Raw genomic sequence first — 20,336 nt, 5'->3', positions numbered from 1 at the left:
AGCTTAGTTCCCAAAGATTCTTACAAAAAATGTACAACTGAGAAATACACTTTATTTAGAATATGCTTAAAAATGAGAGGTAGGGGTAAATATTTCGTCACCTCTGACTACACTAATCCAAGTTGAAGGGAGGAGGGGCATGATGCCTCTAAAATAAAAGTAGCACATTAGAAATGAATCAGAGAGCTAAAATGCTGCTACCAAAATAAGTCCTATACTAGAGTCAACAGTTACAGAAAATTGCATCCTGTGATTAAGAAGTAAGATGATGTGAACACTTAGGAGACCCATAAACACTATTCATTGTAGCTTGAGTGGCATTTATTTACTGCAAAACATCTGCTTTCTCTCTCTTTTCTTGGACTCCCATAAGTGGAAAGTGGGAAGGGAAGCCTTTTGTTTATTTTGGCCCTCTGGGGAGTAGTCCAATGGATCACTCACTGATCAGCCTTAGCGTTTAAAAGCTCACCTTTCAGTCTGTTTTTAAATGTTGCTTCTAAAGAATTCATGTTGGCATTCATCATGAAAGACATATAGAACATTTTCTAGTGAGCATTTTCTTACTTTGGAGAGTTAAATCTGTGTTTTAACTAAATACAGTTAGTGCCTAACTTACAAATGGATCTTAGTCCAAAAGTTTATTTTTAAGTCTTTTTTAGGGGGGGGAGGGGAGGTGGCATTTTAAAGGTATTTTCCCATGGAAATATTACTATGCATGGGTAAGTTCTCAGGCCAGTCCACAAAACCCTATTTAAACCCATAATGTAACTGAAGTACTTTACAAAGAATACCATAGATTGGGGTTCTTTACCTCGGGTCCATGAACTTGGATAGCCCCCCCAAAAAATTACAGTTTTATATATGCCAACCTCTAACTGAAATTCAGCATTTTTTTCAATTTGGAGTTTAAAAAGATGAAGACGAAGAAGTCCATAGGCTGCCTGAGAGGTCACCCCTACTCTAGACCACATAATCACCACACTGACCAGAATTTAATACGGAAAAATGCCTTCAGCATCCCCACTTGGGACATGAGAAATATCTTTATCTTCCTGGTCCCTCTTTGCTCCACCCACTCATTCCCAGAACTGAGGACTTTCTTCCCTCTTCATGCTCCTACCTTCCTTCCAGGAGCCTCCTTACCCTTCCTTCTAAATCAAGAAGCCCGGGGGAAGCTCAAAAACTTCTGATGGGGGAGTTGAATCACCCACATAAGTTTCTAACGTAAGTTTTTTTTGTTTTTTTTTTTTTGGTGAGGCAATTGGGGTTAAGTGACTTGCCCAAGGTCACACAGCTAGTAAGTGTTAAGTGTCTGAGGCTGGCTTTGAACTCAGGTCCTCCTGACTCCAGGGCCAGTGCTCTATCCACTTTGCCACCTAGCTGCCCCAACTGTAAGTTTAAATAATACCTAGCCCTCAATTCCTCAGAAGACTTCCTCCGTCCTGCCACAATCTTGTATTAGAACCACTCCGCAGGTCAAACTCCTCCTTTTGTTTCTCCTAATTCCCGGGCCTGCTAGGCCCAGATAAGAAGTATTTTAAAACCCCACCATTCTTTATTGGTAGGAAAGGCCCCCTTGAGGGGCCCAACTCAATCTTGGACCCTGACGGGGGACTGTCCTGTGGTTCCCTCCTCTGTGACTATCCTTTCCCTTTATGAGTATCTCCCCTTAACAAAGCTGGCTTACTTTACTGTTTTGTTGTGTGCCTCAGGTTTCCTCGTGTCAGATTTTGTGTGGAACCTTCCAAAGTCGGCATTAAGACAGAAGGGACCAGGCCAGTTCTAAAATACCAGCACTGGCTCTCCTGGCATGGGAGATGGGCTTGTGAGGACACTGGGTTAAGGGGGGGGGAAGGGAGGGGGGAGGAATAGGAGCAAAGTAAAGGAGACAAAGTAAGAGTTAAATCCTAGGGATGTTTCTCAATCTAAGGTGCACTGCTGTTTCTGTTTCTTTCCATCCCCCAAGGATTATTTTCTTACCTCATTTCTCTCCTCTCCCGGGCACTGCAAAAAAAAAAAAATAAATAAAAAATCAAGTCATAACTTTGTTCCGTGAGTAATCCTGGGTTTTTTTCTGAGGGTTTTACTGTTAATAACACCAGGGAAACTCTATTGTGTTTGGCATATTGAGAGAAATAAGAGAGTTAAAAAAATTTTCTTTTATCTTCTCCACCCACCACCACCTCTACTCGTTTTGTTTTTTTTTTACACTTAGACCCCATAAGAAAGATAAAGGTGCTGATAAGCTAACTGTGAGTATTTGGGCATACAAAAGAGGTATTTTTTAAAATCTTAAACTTGATCTCTAATTATGGAATAAAAGGTTAAGCCTCCTATTAAAGTAATTTCAAGCAGCAGGGGTAGGGGAGAGAGATATTTCTTTTGGGCCTTCAAAATCTCACCCTTAGGCAATGAACTTTAGCTACTCCAGTTTACACCACCTGAGAATGTTTTTTTTTTTAATTTTAAAGTAGATGGGTGATCTCAAAATCATAATAACAGTGCTCCTATTCTTATTTGTCTAAGACAGGGCTTCTTAAACTTTGTCCATTCGAGACCCCTTTTTGCCTGAGAAATTTTTTTGTAGGTATAATATCTATGTTTTTTTCATAAAATTATTGTATTATTTTCCAGTTACATGTAAAGATAGTTTTCAACATTTGTTTTTTTAACACTGAATTCCAAAATTTTCTCATTCCTTTCCCTCCCCCTTCTCCAAGCCAGAAAGCAATCTGATATAGGTTATACATGTATAATCACATTAAACATATTTCTGTACTAGTCATGTTGTGAAAAAAGAATCAGAACAAAAGGGAAAAAAACTGCAAAAAAGAAAAAAACAACACAAAAATAGAAACAGTATGGCTCAATCTGCATTCAGAATCCATGATTCTTTTCTCTGAATGTGGAGAACATTTTCCATCAAGAGTCCCTTTGGAATTGTCTTGGATCATTGTATTGCTGAGCAGAGTTAAGTCTATCACAGCTGATCATCACACAATGTTATTGTTACTGTGTACAATGTTCTCCTAGTTGCCTGAGAAATTTTTACCCTTGGTATATAGGTATATAAAACAGGTATTCAAATCAAACATTTACTGCCAAATATTTTGGAATCCCCAAATTCAGACCCATATGAGGTCACAGCCTACAGTTTAAGAAACTGAGGTCTAAGATGATTATCTTTCTTAATTGTCAATGTCAATTTGTCTTTAGATTTTGGGCCACAAGGACTGCTGCACAATACACAAATAAAAATGCTGCACTGTATTATCATGCTTTATTAGTACATTTATTACTTTCTGAATGACCTTTAGGATCATTGATTTAGAAATAATAGGGACCCCAGAGCCCTTTTAGTCCACCCTCCACACATTTTACAGATGAGGAAATTGAGTTGTTTTTTTGGTGAGGCAATTGGGGTTAAGTGACTTGCCTAGGGTCACACAGCTAGTAAGTGTTAAGTGTCTGAGGCCGGATTTGAACTCAGGTTATCCTGAATCCAGGGCTGGTGCTCTTTCTACTGTGCCACCTAGCTGCCCCTGGAAATTGAGTTTTAAGAGGTTAAGTAACTGCTTAAATGGAGTATCTCAATTGAAGTTCATGATTTTCTCCCCCTCAATTTTAATATCTGACTCTCACTTCTTTTCTCAGATTAAAGAGTCTGTTGCAAAGCACTTTGGAAGCCATGACAGAAGGGCAGTGCTCTACGTGCCTCCTTCCTATAGCCAAATGGAACTTCAGCTTTATCAACACATCCTCACACATCATGGCTATGCTGTTATTACCTCAGAAGAAAGTCTCAGGGCTGGCCTTGGGCTGGGACAGCTGGACCAAGGTGAGGATAATTAGAAGTCATTTAAATCTTGTAGAATATAAGGTCCCTTCCAGTTCTAAATCCTATGATCCTGTAATCCTAGAGTGTTATTCTATTTGTGCCCTGACCTCTAGAAAAGAATTTCTCCTTTATCACTCTCGAACCTTGAATGATACATCCCTTTACCTTCTGCTCTCCTGCCTCAATTCCTTTCTAGCTGCTTTACAAAATTATATTTTCTATCTTCTTTCTACTATTTAAAAATATCATAAAGTACAAAATATGTGAAAAGTTTCCATTTAGTAAAAGGATGAGGTATATTGTGGAAACAGTATCCTACTCCTCTACCCAAGCACATTAGACTAGTTTTCCCTTAAAAATTATTGAAAGCATCTTCAAGACTTTATTGGTTCAGAGAATGAAAGGTTAGGACTATTGACATCGCTTCCAAGTTACCTCAGTACAAAATGGCCAGTCTCTCTCTAATACTTGGCTGGAAGACCATCATGGGCAACCTAGGGCAAGGGGGGCTTTGTTCATCTGAATCAATTCATGGTGCCCTGATTATGTATCCTCATTGAATTCCCTTCTCCTACTTTAGCTAAGAAAACCTCCTTTTTGTAATTGTTGGATGACTTATGACTATCTCATCTCATTCTACTTAAACTAATAGGGAACTGGCCTGAGTCGTATCTAGTTCAGAACATGGTATACCACCAAAATAACTTCTCAACCTTTGAATTCTGGGAAGTACAGGCCTTCTATTACCTTGAGTTCCCTATGGCATGGAATCTCTGATTGTTCTGCTTGGGGAGGGAGAGAGAGATAGGGAGGGAGGGAGGGGGGGGGAGAGAGAGAAAAACAGAGAGAAGGAGAGAAAATTTACTAAATATTACTATCTGCCATGTACCTGTGCTAAGTACTGGTGATACAAAAACAAGAAAACAAAATAATACTTACTTTTAAGTCAAATCAGCTAGCATATATTAATTACCTATTATGTGTTAGGCACTGCAAAAAGCAGCCCCTGCCTTAAAGGATCTCATAGTATATAATGAATGCTTATAGTATAATGAATGCAAGCAACTATGTACAAATAAAGATGTATAGAGGCTAACTTTGAAATAATCAGAGGGAAGTGACTAGCATTAAGGAGGACTGGGAAGGGCCTTTTGAAGAAGGAAGAACTTTAGCCAAGACTTGAAGGAAACCAGGAAGACCAGGAGTCAGAGGTGAGGAGGGAGAGAGTTCCAGACATGGGAGACAACCAGTGAAAATGCTCGGAGTTGGTACATGGAGTGTTGGTCCTGTGTGAAGAACAGCAAGGAAACTAGTGTCACCGGATTGCAGATGCCTGGAATAAGGTGTGAGACTGGAAAGGTGGGGAGGGCCAGCATATGAAGGGCTTAAAAAACAAAAGCAGAGGAATCAAGGAGCTTGAATTCTAATAGGAATCAGCAAAACAGAAAGAGGAGCTGGGGGAAGGGGAAGTAGGCAGCTGCTGTGGAGGTGGAACAGAATAGAAGGTGAGACTGAAGTGGCAAGTCAATGACATGGTTTGGCCTTCTCATGACAGCGGTTCCAGCCAGGGACTCACCAATCATCTGAGTCAGCACAAGGCAGCAGGAGCAGGTACAACAGACCGGGGAAGTAGTCAGAAGGCCTGGGGAAGAGTGAGCCAGTTGTAGAGAGAAGGTGGGCCTCCTTCAGTGCTGTTCCCCTACTGCTTTAGCTCCATGAGGCTTGGGGTCACACATGGATGTGAGTCCCCTTCATTGAGAATAATCCTATCTGGTATCCATGAAGTCAATTGCCAACATAATGAGTCCTCGGTTTTCCAGTCCTCTTGGTCTCCCTTTGATGCAATAACTGGATTATGTTGCTAGCCTTCAAGAAGCATCATGGAATGATGCTGTGAAGGCTTCAAAATGATACCTGGGGCAGAGAGAGAGACTTCCAGGACACATCAGCAATATTCAGCAATCATAGGGTAATATCACTTAATAAAAATGATTTGCCTTCATTACTTTATTGCCAGTAGTCCAGATTTGGACCCCTGACCACTAAGAAGCAGCTTCCATTGACTGTAGTATTTTAGTGTGAATCATTAAAGATTTAGTTCAGCATCAGGGCTGACTTTATACATAGGCGGAATAGACAGTTACCTTCCAAGAACTCCAAATAAATCTCCTCCATCAGTACATAAAATTGCCACACTTCTCACCCTTTGGGTCAAGACTTTGAAAGGCCCAGTTAAAATGTAAATTTGTTATCTGAGAGAGATGACAAATGATGGTTTATTACCAGTAATACAAATGTGTGAATTAGCAAAAGAGAAAAGTTGTGAAGGAATGGGACACAGGGTAGGTAAATTCTGATGGGGTGGAGGACTCAAAGAAGGCAGGCTGACCTGAATGAGAGGTCCGGGTGTGAAACCATAGTGCTTGGGAACACTACTAGGTCATTGTAGAATAAGTGACTAGGCACCTTAGTAATGGAGAATGAAGAAAAAAAGAAGACATTGAAAGGGAGAAGGAAGGATACTGAAAACAAACTTTCCTACTACCCAGTCTTCTGAAGGCCTGGCTTAATCCAATTCAAACAGCATTTATAAGGTACCTTACAATGATTCAGCTGACTACTGACAAATACAACCGATTATTTACCCATTACCTCTTATACCAGAAATGGTTACTGAACTCAATCATCTGAGCAAAGGACTAAGAATTTAAAATTCCTGTTGTTGTTTTCCTGGTCCTTCTATTAACTTACCATGTGTATATCTCAGATGTCCTCTGCATTTCGGTGTCCTCTTATTCAAAGAGGGTAGAATGAGGCCATAGATCCATTTGTGTTTTAAGAATGAGATATTTATATTCCTACTTGTACCATACAGGTATTGGGTCAGTTTTGTAAGTAGAGATGCATTAAGTTGCTACCTCCAAACCTCAAGGACTGGGCAAAGGCAACCTGTGGGCAGATGGGGACCTGGCACTGGAGAGCCAGAGTGCCAACTAACAATCATTGTACTCTCTGTGTTAGAAGTTTATGACCCTTACAAAGTTTTTCCTTTATAGATTCTTCTATGGTTGATTTGCTTTAACTATTTGAATCCAAGATCTAATTTTTGTATAGGGATCAAACTTAGACCCAGAAAGAACAGGGTATGAATCTTAGTACTTTTTAATAAGCATTAGCACCTCCATTTTTCAGTTGAGAAAACCAGCTCAGGGGGATTATGTACTTCCCCAAACCTCACATATTTCTAATCCTTTGAGGTCATTCTTTACTTATTAATCATGTATTAATCAGTTAGACTCCAAAAGGAAAAAGCCCATTTTAGACTCTCATAGGTATGGAAAATTATATTTTGTTCTAAATGTTCATTCCATTTTCTAATTTGTATCACAGGAGTAATGTCTCCAAAATACCTGCCATAAATATGTTTCACAGCTATAAACTACCTACCCTTTCCTTGATCATTTGACACAAAGTGAAATTATGTTATTGCTGTTTGTTTTCTCTGGTCAGGAGTTCAGCCCATAAATGTGTATAAAACTTATTACAATGAATGTCTTTGAGACTTTAGCCTCTTGAAACAGTTTTTAAAATTTATTTTTAGCCTGAAGGACTTACACTTACTGCATAGAGCAGGTTGCCTCACACTAAATGCATGATACATCTATTTGGGTTGATATTAGAGAATTTGGAATACTCCAATTGCTCAAAACTGGGAACAATTCAAATGTATAAAAATCTGAATAATCTAAAATTCACCATAACTACTCTCTCCTTTGCCAATCTAGACTACTCTATCCTGCTACAGAAATTAGTTGACAGTGTTAAGCCAAAGCCAAAGTAGATGCTCCAAGAAGCCAAGATCTTCATTATACAAAATAATCCTAGGATTTTGAGTTGGATGGGACCTGAGAGGACAATATATTCCAAACTCCCCATTTTACAGATAAGGGAACAGAAGAGAGAATTGATTGATTCATATATAGTTATAAAAGTCATATGTAGCAGAGCCAGGATTTGAACTAGAATCATGATTTTTGAGTCAAAGGAATTACTCTACCGGCACTCAGAGGTGAAACTGAGGCTGGATATACAGTTTTTAAAGCTATTTGCATAGAGATTATAAAGGCATGAGCTTGTCAATCAATAAACATTAAGCACCTGTTATGTTGTGCTAGATGCTGCAGAGGCAAAGTGGTCAAAAGACAGTCCCTGCCTTCAAGAAGGTCACAGTCTAATGAGGGAGACAACACACACACACACATATAAACTATATGCAGGATAAATAGGAAATGATGAACAGAGGAAAGGTACTAAAATCAAGAGGGGTTGAGAAGGGCTTCCTGTAAAAGATGGGATTTTTAATGGGACTCAAGGGAAACCAGGGAAGTCGAGAAGGGGAAGCCAAAGAAAATTTCTGGACCAGGGAAATGGAGTGTCATTTTTGTGGAATAGCCAAGAAGCCAACATCACTGGATTGAAGAGTATGTGGTAGGAGAGACATGAGCCTGTTTGTAGACAGAAGGAAAGGAGCCAGTAGACAAGGAGAGATTGAAATTAATTGCTAGGCAGGGCCCTAGAGGAAATGGGGAGGATGGCACCACGGGCACAAGTTAAACCTGAGAGTTAAATCTGAGAAAGCAAATTTTCAGGTGACATGCATTATTGAGGATTACTGGGGCAAGAATTGAAACAGGGCTAGCATCCATTTACATAAATACACACACATATATATACATTTACAAATACATCCATTCATATATATGCATATACATATACATATATGTGTATGTATGTATGTGTGTATATATATATAAAAAATTTGGTAAGGCTGTCAGAAGAAAGACCTGACTGACTCCCAGCCTTGCTTCTTACTACCTGTGTGACCTTGGACAAATCTGGATCTTTGTTTCCTCATCTGTAAATAAGATGGTTAGACAAAACAAGATCTTTTCCACTTCTAATTATAATGCCTTTTAGATCTTATATGTATGTCTAAATACCTACACTTGTGACCAACATTAAATGGCTACTATTTACTACTAATTCTAGCCAGCCTTTATACTAGGTTGCTTTGTCCAGAATTTTTCTATGACCAAATTTGTCATATTAAGTGTAAATTTAGAACAACAGACCCCATATAAAAGGTCTATGGGTTCTGCAACAAGATAAAACCCAATTCTAATGTTCAGCCTCCTGTAGAATATGTATTGGCCTTTAGACATACTCAGCACAAAGCATGGGAGCCCTGAAGGTTAATTTTAGTGAATATTTAATGCAAAACCTAGGTATCATGCTACAGGTCTGTTTGAAGTTTGTCTTATGTTACAATAAGCATTTCACTTTTTTTTTTGTTTGTTTTTAGTGAGGCAATTGGGATTAAGTGACTTGCCCAGGGTGACACAGCTAGTAAGTGTTAAGTAGTCTGAGGCAGGATTTGAACTCAGGTACTCCTGACTCCAGGGCCAGTGCTCTATCCACTGCGCCACCTAGCTGCCCCCATTTCACATATTTTCAAATTTTAAGTACACTAGGTGTTAAAAAAATCTATTTTCCCAGGAAGATGCTTATAAATCCTCTAAAATTTTGCTTGTAGGAGTATTGTGTGTTTTTCTGGATTTTTTGGGGGGGAGGGGAAAAATTTCAGGATTGTAACATCTAGATATGCCTTCTACTTTCACTAGATGTGAAATGTATTCAACAAATAGAACAAATGCAAACCTGAGGTTATTACATAGAAGTTATATAATTGCTACATGTTGAATATCTATGTATATATGTCTATTTACATATCTAAATATGTCTATATTTATATCCTTTTATGTCATCTATCTTGTTGGCTTTATAGTGAACTTTTTTTTTAAGTTATAAGATAGAGCAAGTTTAAAAAGTGTGTTTTCCAAACCCATTTTAACTCCCCAACCCCGTATACTATATTGGGCCTGAGTTAATACTGCAATCAATATTATTTCTTGATATTCAGGAAGGTATAAAACTTGATAACATTTTATTCTGAAGAATGGTATAATTTAATGTTTCTTCCCACCTTTCTCTAATAAGCCCACTATAATTTATCTGAGTGTGTTCCTAGGGAGTACTATTTCAATAGAGTGAAAGATACAGATCACCGCTTAATGTTGTGGAAAATCTATAAAGAAAAAAGGTCTGTTTCCTTGACTGTTTATAATATGATCACCTTTTTATGTTCTTATACTTGTATTCACATTCACTTTCACTTTTTAAAATGTCTATTTTGTTCATGTATCTCTTAATGTTCCAGCTATATTTTAAGGAGGTTTGTTTATGGTGGCTGCTAGCCAAAGGCCTTTGCTAAAGTTGTGTATGAAAAAGGAAAGAAAAACCCAAACACTACTACGGATTATTCTTAGCTTTGGATATTTGGAAGCTTACATTAAAAAAAAAAAACCCTGTAGTTTGCTTAGTTTAGGAAAAGAAAACACCAATAAGTCATAATTTAAAGTAAATAGGAATGAGTATTTCTTGAGCTGGAGGGTGGTTAAAGTTCTAGAATGAGTTGAAAACCAAGGAGTCTTCTTTTTTGGGGGGGAAGCTTCTAAAAATAGATTAGGGTATTATATATTTGAAGACAGCTTAAAGATAGTCCTGCTGATGGTTGAGGAGAAATTAAATGACCTTGCAAGAAAGTGTTTTCAGGTATATGGTTCTCTGAATGAATCACACGTAGGTTCTCATTAAAAGAGTACAAGAAATGGCTCCTGGACCCTATTGAAATACACACGTGCCCAGAAAGATTGTGCCTCAGTGAAAAAACCCTAGTATATAAAAATCGAAACTCATCAGACAGATAAGTTACTGGCCTACGAATTTCATTACTAAAGGATTTTTCACTGTACAAAATGATTCATTACAGAATGCCTTTAAAAACTTGAGCTACCTTAGTGAATTTAAATTAACACTCACTTTACAAAAACATAATGCATACGAACATTTTCAGGGGGCAGATTCTAGTAAATAAAATCATAGGCCCCTGCATTGTGCTCAAATATATATATATATATTTGTGATATATGCTGGGTGTCCCCAAAATCTTGAGCTTTATTTGCTTAAAACTTCACTAAAACCTTTTAGGATACCCTTTGTATAGCACTTACAACACATGGAGAGGCAATTTGGTGGAGTAAACGGAGAGATCCAAGTGAGAGAGCCCTGGGTTCAAATCCCTACTCTAACCCCTAACCCTGTGTCCCTGGTAAATCATTTCGGTGCTCAGTGCTCAGTGCCCAGACAGTTTTTTCAGATTATCAGCTACAGAGAAAATGTTGGCCTGCAATGATAAAGAGAGTTTCCTAATCTAGGAATTCCCTATACCAGTCAAACAATGAGTATTTATTAAGGACCTACTATGTGTCAGGTACTGAGCTAAGCACGGGGAATACAAAGAAAGGCAAAAGACACAGTCTTTGCTCTCAAGTTCTTCACAGTCCAATGGAAGAGACAACATGAAAAAAACCCTGTTCACACTAGATATACAGGATAAATCAGAGATAAACAATAGAAGAAAGGTGCTAGAATACAAAGGAATCAGAAAAGGTGCCTGTAGAAGATGAGATTTTAGCTGGGACTTAAAGAAAGTCAGAGAAGCCGGAAGGCAGAGATGAAGAGGGAGAGAATACCAGGCATGGAGAAGAGCCACTGTGAAATGCACAGAGCCTGGAGATGGAGCTGTCTTGTTTAAGGAATTTTTAATGACTTTATGCTTTCTGTTTAGATGAGTTGGGGTTTCGACATATAAAGATGGAGTTGGCAGTGGAGTATTCAAACAAAAGTATTTAGTGGATAGTTGGGAGATGAGGAGAAAGTGGCATTTAGAGAGTAATCTGGGAGTAATCTGAGTGGAATAAATAGTTGAAGCTATGAAATGTTTAAAATTCAGACTGATTTTTTTTTGGGAAAAATCTGAGGTACAATGCTGCTTACAAAATTCACTCCTTTAAAGTATTTAAAAGTATCAAAACATGGTCAATTCTGCCTGGAAATATAGAAATTACTATTTGGGGAAAAATAATCATGTTCTTTATGTTTCTGTCTCTGTCTCTGTCTCTCTCTCTCCTCTCCTCTCCTCTCCCCGCCCCCCCCCCCCCTCCACCCCAGATCAAGGTGATATACTTTTGAGTTTCATGGCATCTTTCAGGTCATCTAAACAAGCCTCTACTGCAATGCAAAAATACCCTCTACAAAATTCCTGAGAGGGATCTTATTTCTAATCTAGCTTCACCCTAGCATAATGTAAAAGCTATAAATAGTACTTTTAGAAATCAGATTCCTAATTTAGTTTTTACCCTCTAGCACCTAATATAAAACTGATAATTAGCATTTTAGAGGACACTGTAAACTGTAGAGCACTATGGGATGGGAGTGGTTATTATATCTGTATATTTGTAAAATATATACTTTTTAAAAATAGTATTTTATTTTTCCAATTACACATAAAAACAATTTTTAGCATTCATTTAAAAAACTGAGTTCCAAATTTTCTCCCTCCCTCCCCTCCCCTTCCCTAAAACAATAAACAATTTTATATAAGGTTATGTATGTGCAATCATGTAGAACATATTTCTAAAACATATACTTTCTTAAGAGATGAAATGTGTTTTACTGGAGAGAATGCTGGCTTCTGAGTCAGAGAGCCACGAATTCAAATCCTGCCTCTCACAGGTTCAGTGTCACCTGAACAACTTCACCTCATAATGCTTCAGGCTACTCTGTCAAGCCTATAGAAGTGGAGGATCTGCGCCAATGTACATTGATAGAAAAAGTTCATTTATGGTTTCTTCCCTGTGCCAATGAAATCACAGGACTGATAAAAATATAAAATAAAATACTCCTTAAGGGAAGAGACTGGAGCTCCATAAATAAGGATGAGGACAACTGACATTCATATACTGCTTTACAGGTTTCTAAAATGCTTCCAGTTTATTTTCTCATCCTCTAACAACTCTTTGGGATAATGTAACGATCGGAATGATGCCACCTGCTGGAGAATTACTGTAGAAGAGTTCTGCCCATGAAGGGAAGGTCTTTGAGGGCAAGACCAGGAGTCTTTTCTTTGGCATCAAGAAGTGACCTTGGCTAGTGAGAGGAAGAAGGAAGGGACTAGCGCTCTGTCTGGCTTTTTCCTGGGGACTCTGGCAGAGAAGGGAGCTAGAAACGTGCTCTCCCTTAAGAGATAGGAATCTAGGCCTTTCTCTCTCTCTTTACCAAATTCGTATTCTCCTTAATAAACGCTTAAAAGTCTAACTCTTGCTAAATCTTATAATTTATTGGCGACCACTCATTACATATTTTAGACAGACTAGCTAGAATTTTAGCCCTTAACAATAAGTACTCCCTGTATTATTATGCACATTTACAGATTTAAAAAAACTGAGATAACAGAGCAGTGAAGTATCTTGGCTCAAACCACAGGACTAATAGCTGGAGATGGAATTCAAGTCCAGGGCTATGACACTACACCCATGTAGGCCATGACATCTGTGTCTTTACCACCATGTATTACCAATGGACTAGATGAAGATGCTAAAGAAAGAAGCCATCTCCTAAGTCTTCAACCTACTCCCAGAAACTAGCATAAGTAACACCAGGTGATTCTGACTCAGAGTATTTTCTGGGAGAGGATACTTTTCTTTTTACTTTGGTATACACCATATGCTCTTCCAGCTGCAGAAGATTCAGACAGAATTAGCGAAGTAGGCTGTTCTAGTTTGTGAGCTCTTTAAAAAAGGTACCACATTTAAAATTCCTGTATCCACACTGCCTTGTGAGGGCCATTGTACAAAATACCAAGCCAGAGCAGTGGATAGGGCATGGGGCCTAGAGTCAGGAAAGCAACTTGAGTTCAAATCAAGCCTCCATCACTTCCTAGCTCTGTGACCCTGGGAAAGTCATTTAGTCTCTGTATGCCTCAGTTTCCCCAATGGTGAAATGGAGATAATAATAGCAGTTATCTTCCAGGGTTATGAGGATGAGACGATATTTGTAAAGGACTTAACACAGTGCCTGGCACATGGTAGGTGCTTAATAAATGCTTGTTTCTTTTCTACCATGTTGATATGTTCCATTTGACTGCCTGAATACTTCAATTACCTCTGATTCTACTATCATCATCTTCCGATGCATCAAAGGAGGGAAAATCCTGATGTATTTGAAAAATGTCAGGCTCATATTTCCTGACTGTGTTTAGAATTCATCTGCTTTTTAAAATAAATTAATTGTTATTGATGCATTTTATTTTTATACCACCTTTCTTTCTGCATATATATCCCCTTCCCTATCCAGTAAATTGTTCCCCTTAAGGAATTAAATGAGAGGATAAAAATCAGTGGCTGTCACTATATGAAATATTCTACACCAGTAGACCTTCATCTTTTTTTTTTTTTTTGTGAGGCAGTTGGGGTTAAGTGACTTGCCTGGGGTCACACAGCTAGTAAGTGTTAAGTGTCTGAGGTCAAATTTGAACTCAGGTCCTCCTGACTCCAGGGGCTACAGTACTCTATCCACTGCACCACCTAGCTGCCCCCAGACCTTCATCTTTGCAAACAACAGAGGAAGGGGGATTTTCTTAACTCTTCTTCAGAGCTAAGTTTATTCATTATAGTTACACAGCATTCATTTTTGTGTTGTCATTTGTTAGAATTCATCTGTAGTCATTAGGTATTCTGTAGACAGAAGAGATTTATAAAAGAAGCAGTGGAACCTTCTCTGCATTGCTTTATATTGGGTGATATGATGCTCTGGAGCCTCCCATTTTGGACAACATTCTGCTGATAGAGAGCTTTGTGAACTGTTTTCCGTTGCAGCACCCCCTTCCCTGCCAATTGTTCTCCCCATTTTAATCTGTCTATGTTGCTGCTTAGCTGGAAGTCAGAAGCAAAAGGTCACATTTGAAAGGCAGTGTGTGTCTTGCCTTGCCAAGGTTTTGCATAGAACATGTATGACATATGTTTTTTATTATAGAAGTAATGGGTTTTGGCCTATATCAGCTGTGTTTTTGTGCCTTTAGTTAATCAAACTAGAAAAAGAAGATACTCTATCAAGGAAACTTGAAGGCTACAGCTTTCTACTTTATAGTATCATGACACACACAGTAATTGTGTGCTCAGGCTTATTGTTATTTTGAGTCACACTTATAGAACTACTGATATGTTTATGACTAAACAGAATTTGGTCTTTAATTGTCACACTTGGGCTTCAAGACGTGTTTTTCTAACCTAAGCTCAGTTGAGTTATTTACTCAACTAGAACAAGAGTTCAATTTACTTTAATTTTTGAAAAAGACTTTCTTATTTATAAAAGCTGAGCTTCTAGTGACCTCTCCATTCTGGTGTTTCCTTTACCCTCCACTATGAAAGGAGAACAAAAAACCCAGTGTCTCATTTTTACTCCAAAGAAATTAAACTGCTTCCTTAAGCAGGGGTTAGTTCTTATAATTGAAAATGGCAACCAGATGTTTGCTGAAATCTCCACCATTTCTCCTTGGGGCTTGGGTGCCCCTCTAATTGTTTGATCTTTTGTAAGGTCACAGGAATTGGCTTGGGTGTTTAAATGTTATAAAGGGGCTGTTTCAAATAAATTTGAGGATAATTTTTCTGAAAGGGTTTGTTAAATGTTCTTTCTGCTACTTAGTTTGGAAAAGATATGCTTGTCAAGTTATTTATTACATGTTATTGTTCTTTTCATATTTTGGTGGGATGGAAACAATTGTTTTGAAAAAGTTGGTGGGTTGATATGGTTCAGCAGCATTCTGCAATACATTTTGAATGGCAGATTTCTTTGAAAGAATAAATGAAATTCGACTTGCATTTAGATTGGGCCCAAAGGAAAACAAACAAATTCTTTCTTCCACATGAGACATCTCAAAGGCAAAAATTCCCTGGATTATCTAAATAGGAGGTTGGGAGTTTGGGAATTCTAAAGCCCAATTGGAATCACTCATTAAATAAATGAGTCCTCACATCTGTCTACTGAGGCAGATACAAGAAATCTTACACAATTTTGGTGGTTTTGATCCCAGTCATATTTACAAGACCACTTCTTGCTTCCAAAAATCTAAGTTTCTCCTCACATACATAATAAAACTAATGTTCCATTCGTCTCACCCCCACTTTCCCCATCCTTTGGATTGTTCCTGCTCAAAAGTAGTTAGGAAACTTTTCATTTAGAATTCTCTCTGTAGCTTTGACCTCCATCTTGATGTGGCCTGGTGTGTTTTCTCAATTCAAAAGAATTTTCCTCATGCTAATGCTCAAATTACTGAAGATTTTGGCTATCACTCCAATACCAGTTTAGGAAAGGAAAATCCCAAGGATAAATGGAAATTTTTTTGTTTCACTATCCATTCCCTTTAAAACTTTTATTTTGGACTCTGCCTTTGCTACTCATCTGAAACTGTTTTTGTGATCCAATTAGTCAGATATGATGTGTTTCCTATCAATTTATTATTTATTTTCATGCTCTACATTCTTTTTTTATAATACTTACTATTATGCCCTATCTATCTTACTAGACTCCATAAAGACTATGTATTATTATTCCAAAGTATCAACCTAGTAGTAGTACATAGTAGGTACTTAAAATGTGTACCTTTCTTTGAATGAATGAGCAAGGGTGTTATAGTGAGTATAGTGTTAGTGTTGGAGTCAGGATGACCTAGGTTCATGTCTTGCCTTTGACATTTATTAGCTGTGTAACCTAGGTATATTATTCATTATTTCTAAACCTTCATTTTCTCATCTTTAAAATAAGGAGGTTGTACTCAGTAACCTCTATGGTCCCTTTGGGTTCAAAATCTATGGTCCTGTGAGTATATCAAAGCATTCCATCTCCCTCTTTGATAAAGACATGTTTTAAAATTAACTACAACAAGGAGAAAGTTATTTAAGGGGCATCTAGGTAGCACAGTGGATAGAGCACCAGGCATAGAGACAGGCAGACTAATTTTTCAGAATTCAAATCTGGCCTCACACATCTACTAGCTGTGTGGCCCTGGGCAAATCACTTAGCCCTGTTTGCCTCAGTTCCCTCATCTGTAAAATGAGCTGGAGAAGAAAATTTCATCACCAAGAAAACCCAAAATGGGGTCACAAAGAGTCATACATGACTGAACATCAACAAAACAACACAGGGACTCTATTATTTGAGAACATACTCTTGAAATTGCTTGTCTGTTGATTTGTCAGAATGTTTATTACTTAGGGTATTAAGCATTCCCTTTAGAAATGGAGAGTTATACCCCATTAGCATTTTTAGCAACAAGGTCCCAACTATGGTGCTTTCAATATAATGTTCATCATCAGACCCCTTGGTCAACCTTATTTAATGTTTGTGAAAAGTCTACCTACTAAAGCCTACACAAGTGATTCAGCATCCTAGTTAGTGAATCAGTCAACAATCATTTATTTATCAGATATCATGTGCTAAGTAGTGGGCTAAATGTTGGAGAGACAAAGGAAGGGGGAAAAATCCTTGCTCTCAGGGAGCTCCCAGTCTAATGTATGTGTCCTCCACAAACTATGGGCAGAAGGCAGAATCATGCCCACCACCAGTTTTTGTATGTCCCTCAGGCTAAGAATGGTATTTACATTTTAAAATAAAATTAAACTTTATTTGAAAAATATAAAAAACATTCTTAGCTCAACTGGCATCAGACCAGATTTGGCCCTCAGGCTTTAGTTTGCCCTACTGACCCTTATCTAATAGAATCAAATGAGAATGCATCTTTGAACAACAGTATAACTCTCATTTTAAATTCTTATCTTTCAGTCAAGAACAATGATTTCATCTATTAAAATGTTGACAATTAGCCTCTGTCCAAAAATTTTTGCAGATGTTATTCTGCAAATATCTGGGGATAGGGGAACAACCAAAAATTGATCTTAGTTTGTCTTTATTAGACCTCTAAGCTTCATTTAGTAGAAAGAGAACTTGTCTGGTAGTTAGAATTCCATTACTACCTTCCTTCATGAACTTGAGCAAATCACTTTATTATTCTGGAGCTGGGTTGCCTTATTTGTAAGAGGAGAGAGTTTGGCTTGATGATTGCTTAAAGTTTCTAAAGTTCAGGGGATCTAAGGTGAGATCATTCATTCATTCATCAAATGAGCACAATGCCTTGGCACAAATGGATGCTTAATAAAACTTTCTTGAATGAAACATTTGAGGACATTTTCATATTTTGATCTGTGGGAATATAGCAAAGGGAACCCTATTTCACATTGTTTGATATAGAGAAGAATCATGAATCTATCTTTTTTTTTTTGGAGAGTAGATGGTACTTTTGAAGAAGGCATGCTAGTAATGCAAAGAGGGTGAAAACATTCCACAGTAATCTGAAGGCTCATCCAGAATGCCAAACCATACTGGATCAGTGAGTGTTTGATTTAGAATGGTTTCTTTGTCTGTGGTTCAGTGTTCATTTTTTTTAAATATGGAATTTCTAAATCAAGGAGAGTAGCATCCTAGAGTATGTCGTTCATTTTTTTCTTTACAGGATAGCCAAAACATGTATCTGATAGTAGATGTACACTTTAAGTATATTTACACTCACATGTAAATATAAAGTAATCGGCCTCACTTTCATGTGTGGCTTTTGGCAATTTGCCTCATTACCTTATAGTTTAAATCACATAAGTATAGACAAGGTGGTATAATGTATAGTGTTGGACTTGGAGTAAAAACATAAATAAAGGTTTGAATCCTATGCAGATATTTATTAGCTGTGTGACCCTAGTATCCATTATCTTAAGTGGAACCGAATAACAAAAATTTTTAAAATAAAAACTGCTCAAGGCAACATGATGTCATGGAAAGCCTTAGACTCAGAGGCAGGAGAACCAGGTTTGAGTGATATCTCTACCATTTGCTGTGTGACTATGACCAGGGAAAAATCCCTTCATCTCCCTCAGCCTTAGTTTTCATATTGATGAAATGGCTTTGGTATTTTAGCAGGCAGTCTATTATGTCTTGTGGAGAAAACACCCATGCGATGTGTATATTTACATTTGATGATAGCCACAATAACAGTTTAATGTTTGTAACCTCTTTATCTCTTTTGATCCTCAAAACAAGTCTTAGAAAAAGTAAGTGCCATTCTTAACTCCATTATACAGATGAGCAAACTGAAGCCCAGAGACATTATGAGACTTTCCTAGAGACACTCAGCAAGATACTGAGGTGATATTTGAACACAGATCTTCCTTACTCCAAGTAAGGATAATGGTATGTATATATACATACATACAAGTGAGAATATTATTATCAGGGCCCCCTGCTGAGTGAGCATGAGGTGACCCCCCTGATGCGCATGAGACCACCCTCAACCAATCAGCTTGAAGCAGTGTGTGAGGCAGTTGGTTTTGTCAGTTGGTTTTGTCAGTTCGTGGCTGGAACCTCGTAGGGTTGGCAGCTCTGATTTCTCCTCCAGGGTAGGTTAGGTTTTCCTATTCTTGCAGAGACACTTGTTCTCTCTTTGTTAACCTCTAATATATTTTAATAAATGTTTAATACATAAACTGTTCAACTGTTGTCCTAGTTAGCTTTCCCCACACAGGGGATGGGTAAGGTGACCACTCACATTTAGTTTTGCCCGTCACAATAAACACACACACACACACACACACGTACACACATACAGTGTGTATGTATACACACATATATTCATATATACAGGAAGTCCCAAAAGTCTTAGTGCAGTTTTAAGCTTTTAATAATTTAATAGCTTAAACCTACACTAAGAGTTTTGAGACATTCTATATAAAATTCTGTTACTATCTAAAGAAAAGCAATGGAAGACCATAGAGAGATAGCAAAATTTCATCAAGAATAGGTCATGCCACAATCCCAAAGGACAACTAATGAAGTATACTATCCGTCTCCAGAGACAAGATAGTTTGATATTGTTTGAATACTGAAGCGAAGCATGCTATTTTTCACTTTCTTTTTTTCTATTATTTTTGTATTCTTGTAGAAAATTCCTAATATTGAAGTGTTTTACATAATTGCACATGTATAACCTATATCTGATTGCTTGCCACCTCAGTGAGGGGGGAGGGAAGGGAGGTAGTGAGGGATAGAATTTGGAACTCAAAACTTTAAATAAATTTTTAAAAAAAGAATGCATCATGACAGACTAGCATCTTTTTCTTTTTTGACATGATTACTACACTACACTGGTAGAACAGGTAGTTAGGTATCATTTACTCTGTGTGTGTGTGTACGTGTATGTATGCATGTATGAGTGTGTGTATGAATATGCGTATACATGTTCATCCGTATATGTATGCTTATATGTGTGTGTATATATATATATATATATATATACACACATACGTATAGGTTTATGTGTATGTTTGTATATGTACATATACATATATCTGCAGAGTGTTTGAAAGTTTCTCTTGCTTCTTGTTGATAGTTAATCAATTTGCACCTATCACATGCCAGGCACTCTGCTGAGAATTGAGAA

At 37.7% G+C, this 20,336-nt stretch overlaps 1 protein-coding gene across 1 annotated transcript in view; it reads left to right on the top strand.

Moving 5' to 3' along the window:
- The window catches only part of CPED1 (cadherin like and PC-esterase domain containing 1), a 442,403-nt gene that overhangs the window by 42,494 nt on the left and 379,573 nt on the right, over positions 1-20,336 (top strand). Inside the window, exon 3 of the mRNA XM_043967578.1 lies at positions 3,655-3,838. Coding sequence (XP_043823513.1) covers positions 3,655-3,838 — 184 coding nt within the window. The remainder of the gene's footprint in view (positions 1-3,654; positions 3,839-20,336) is intronic.

This window comes from Dromiciops gliroides, chromosome 5 (assembly GCF_019393635.1).
Source record: "Dromiciops gliroides isolate mDroGli1 chromosome 5, mDroGli1.pri, whole genome shotgun sequence".
Classification (NCBI taxonomy): Eukaryota; Metazoa; Chordata; class Mammalia; order Microbiotheria; family Microbiotheriidae; genus Dromiciops; species Dromiciops gliroides.
This window is presented reverse-complemented; position numbering and strand designations above follow the sequence as displayed.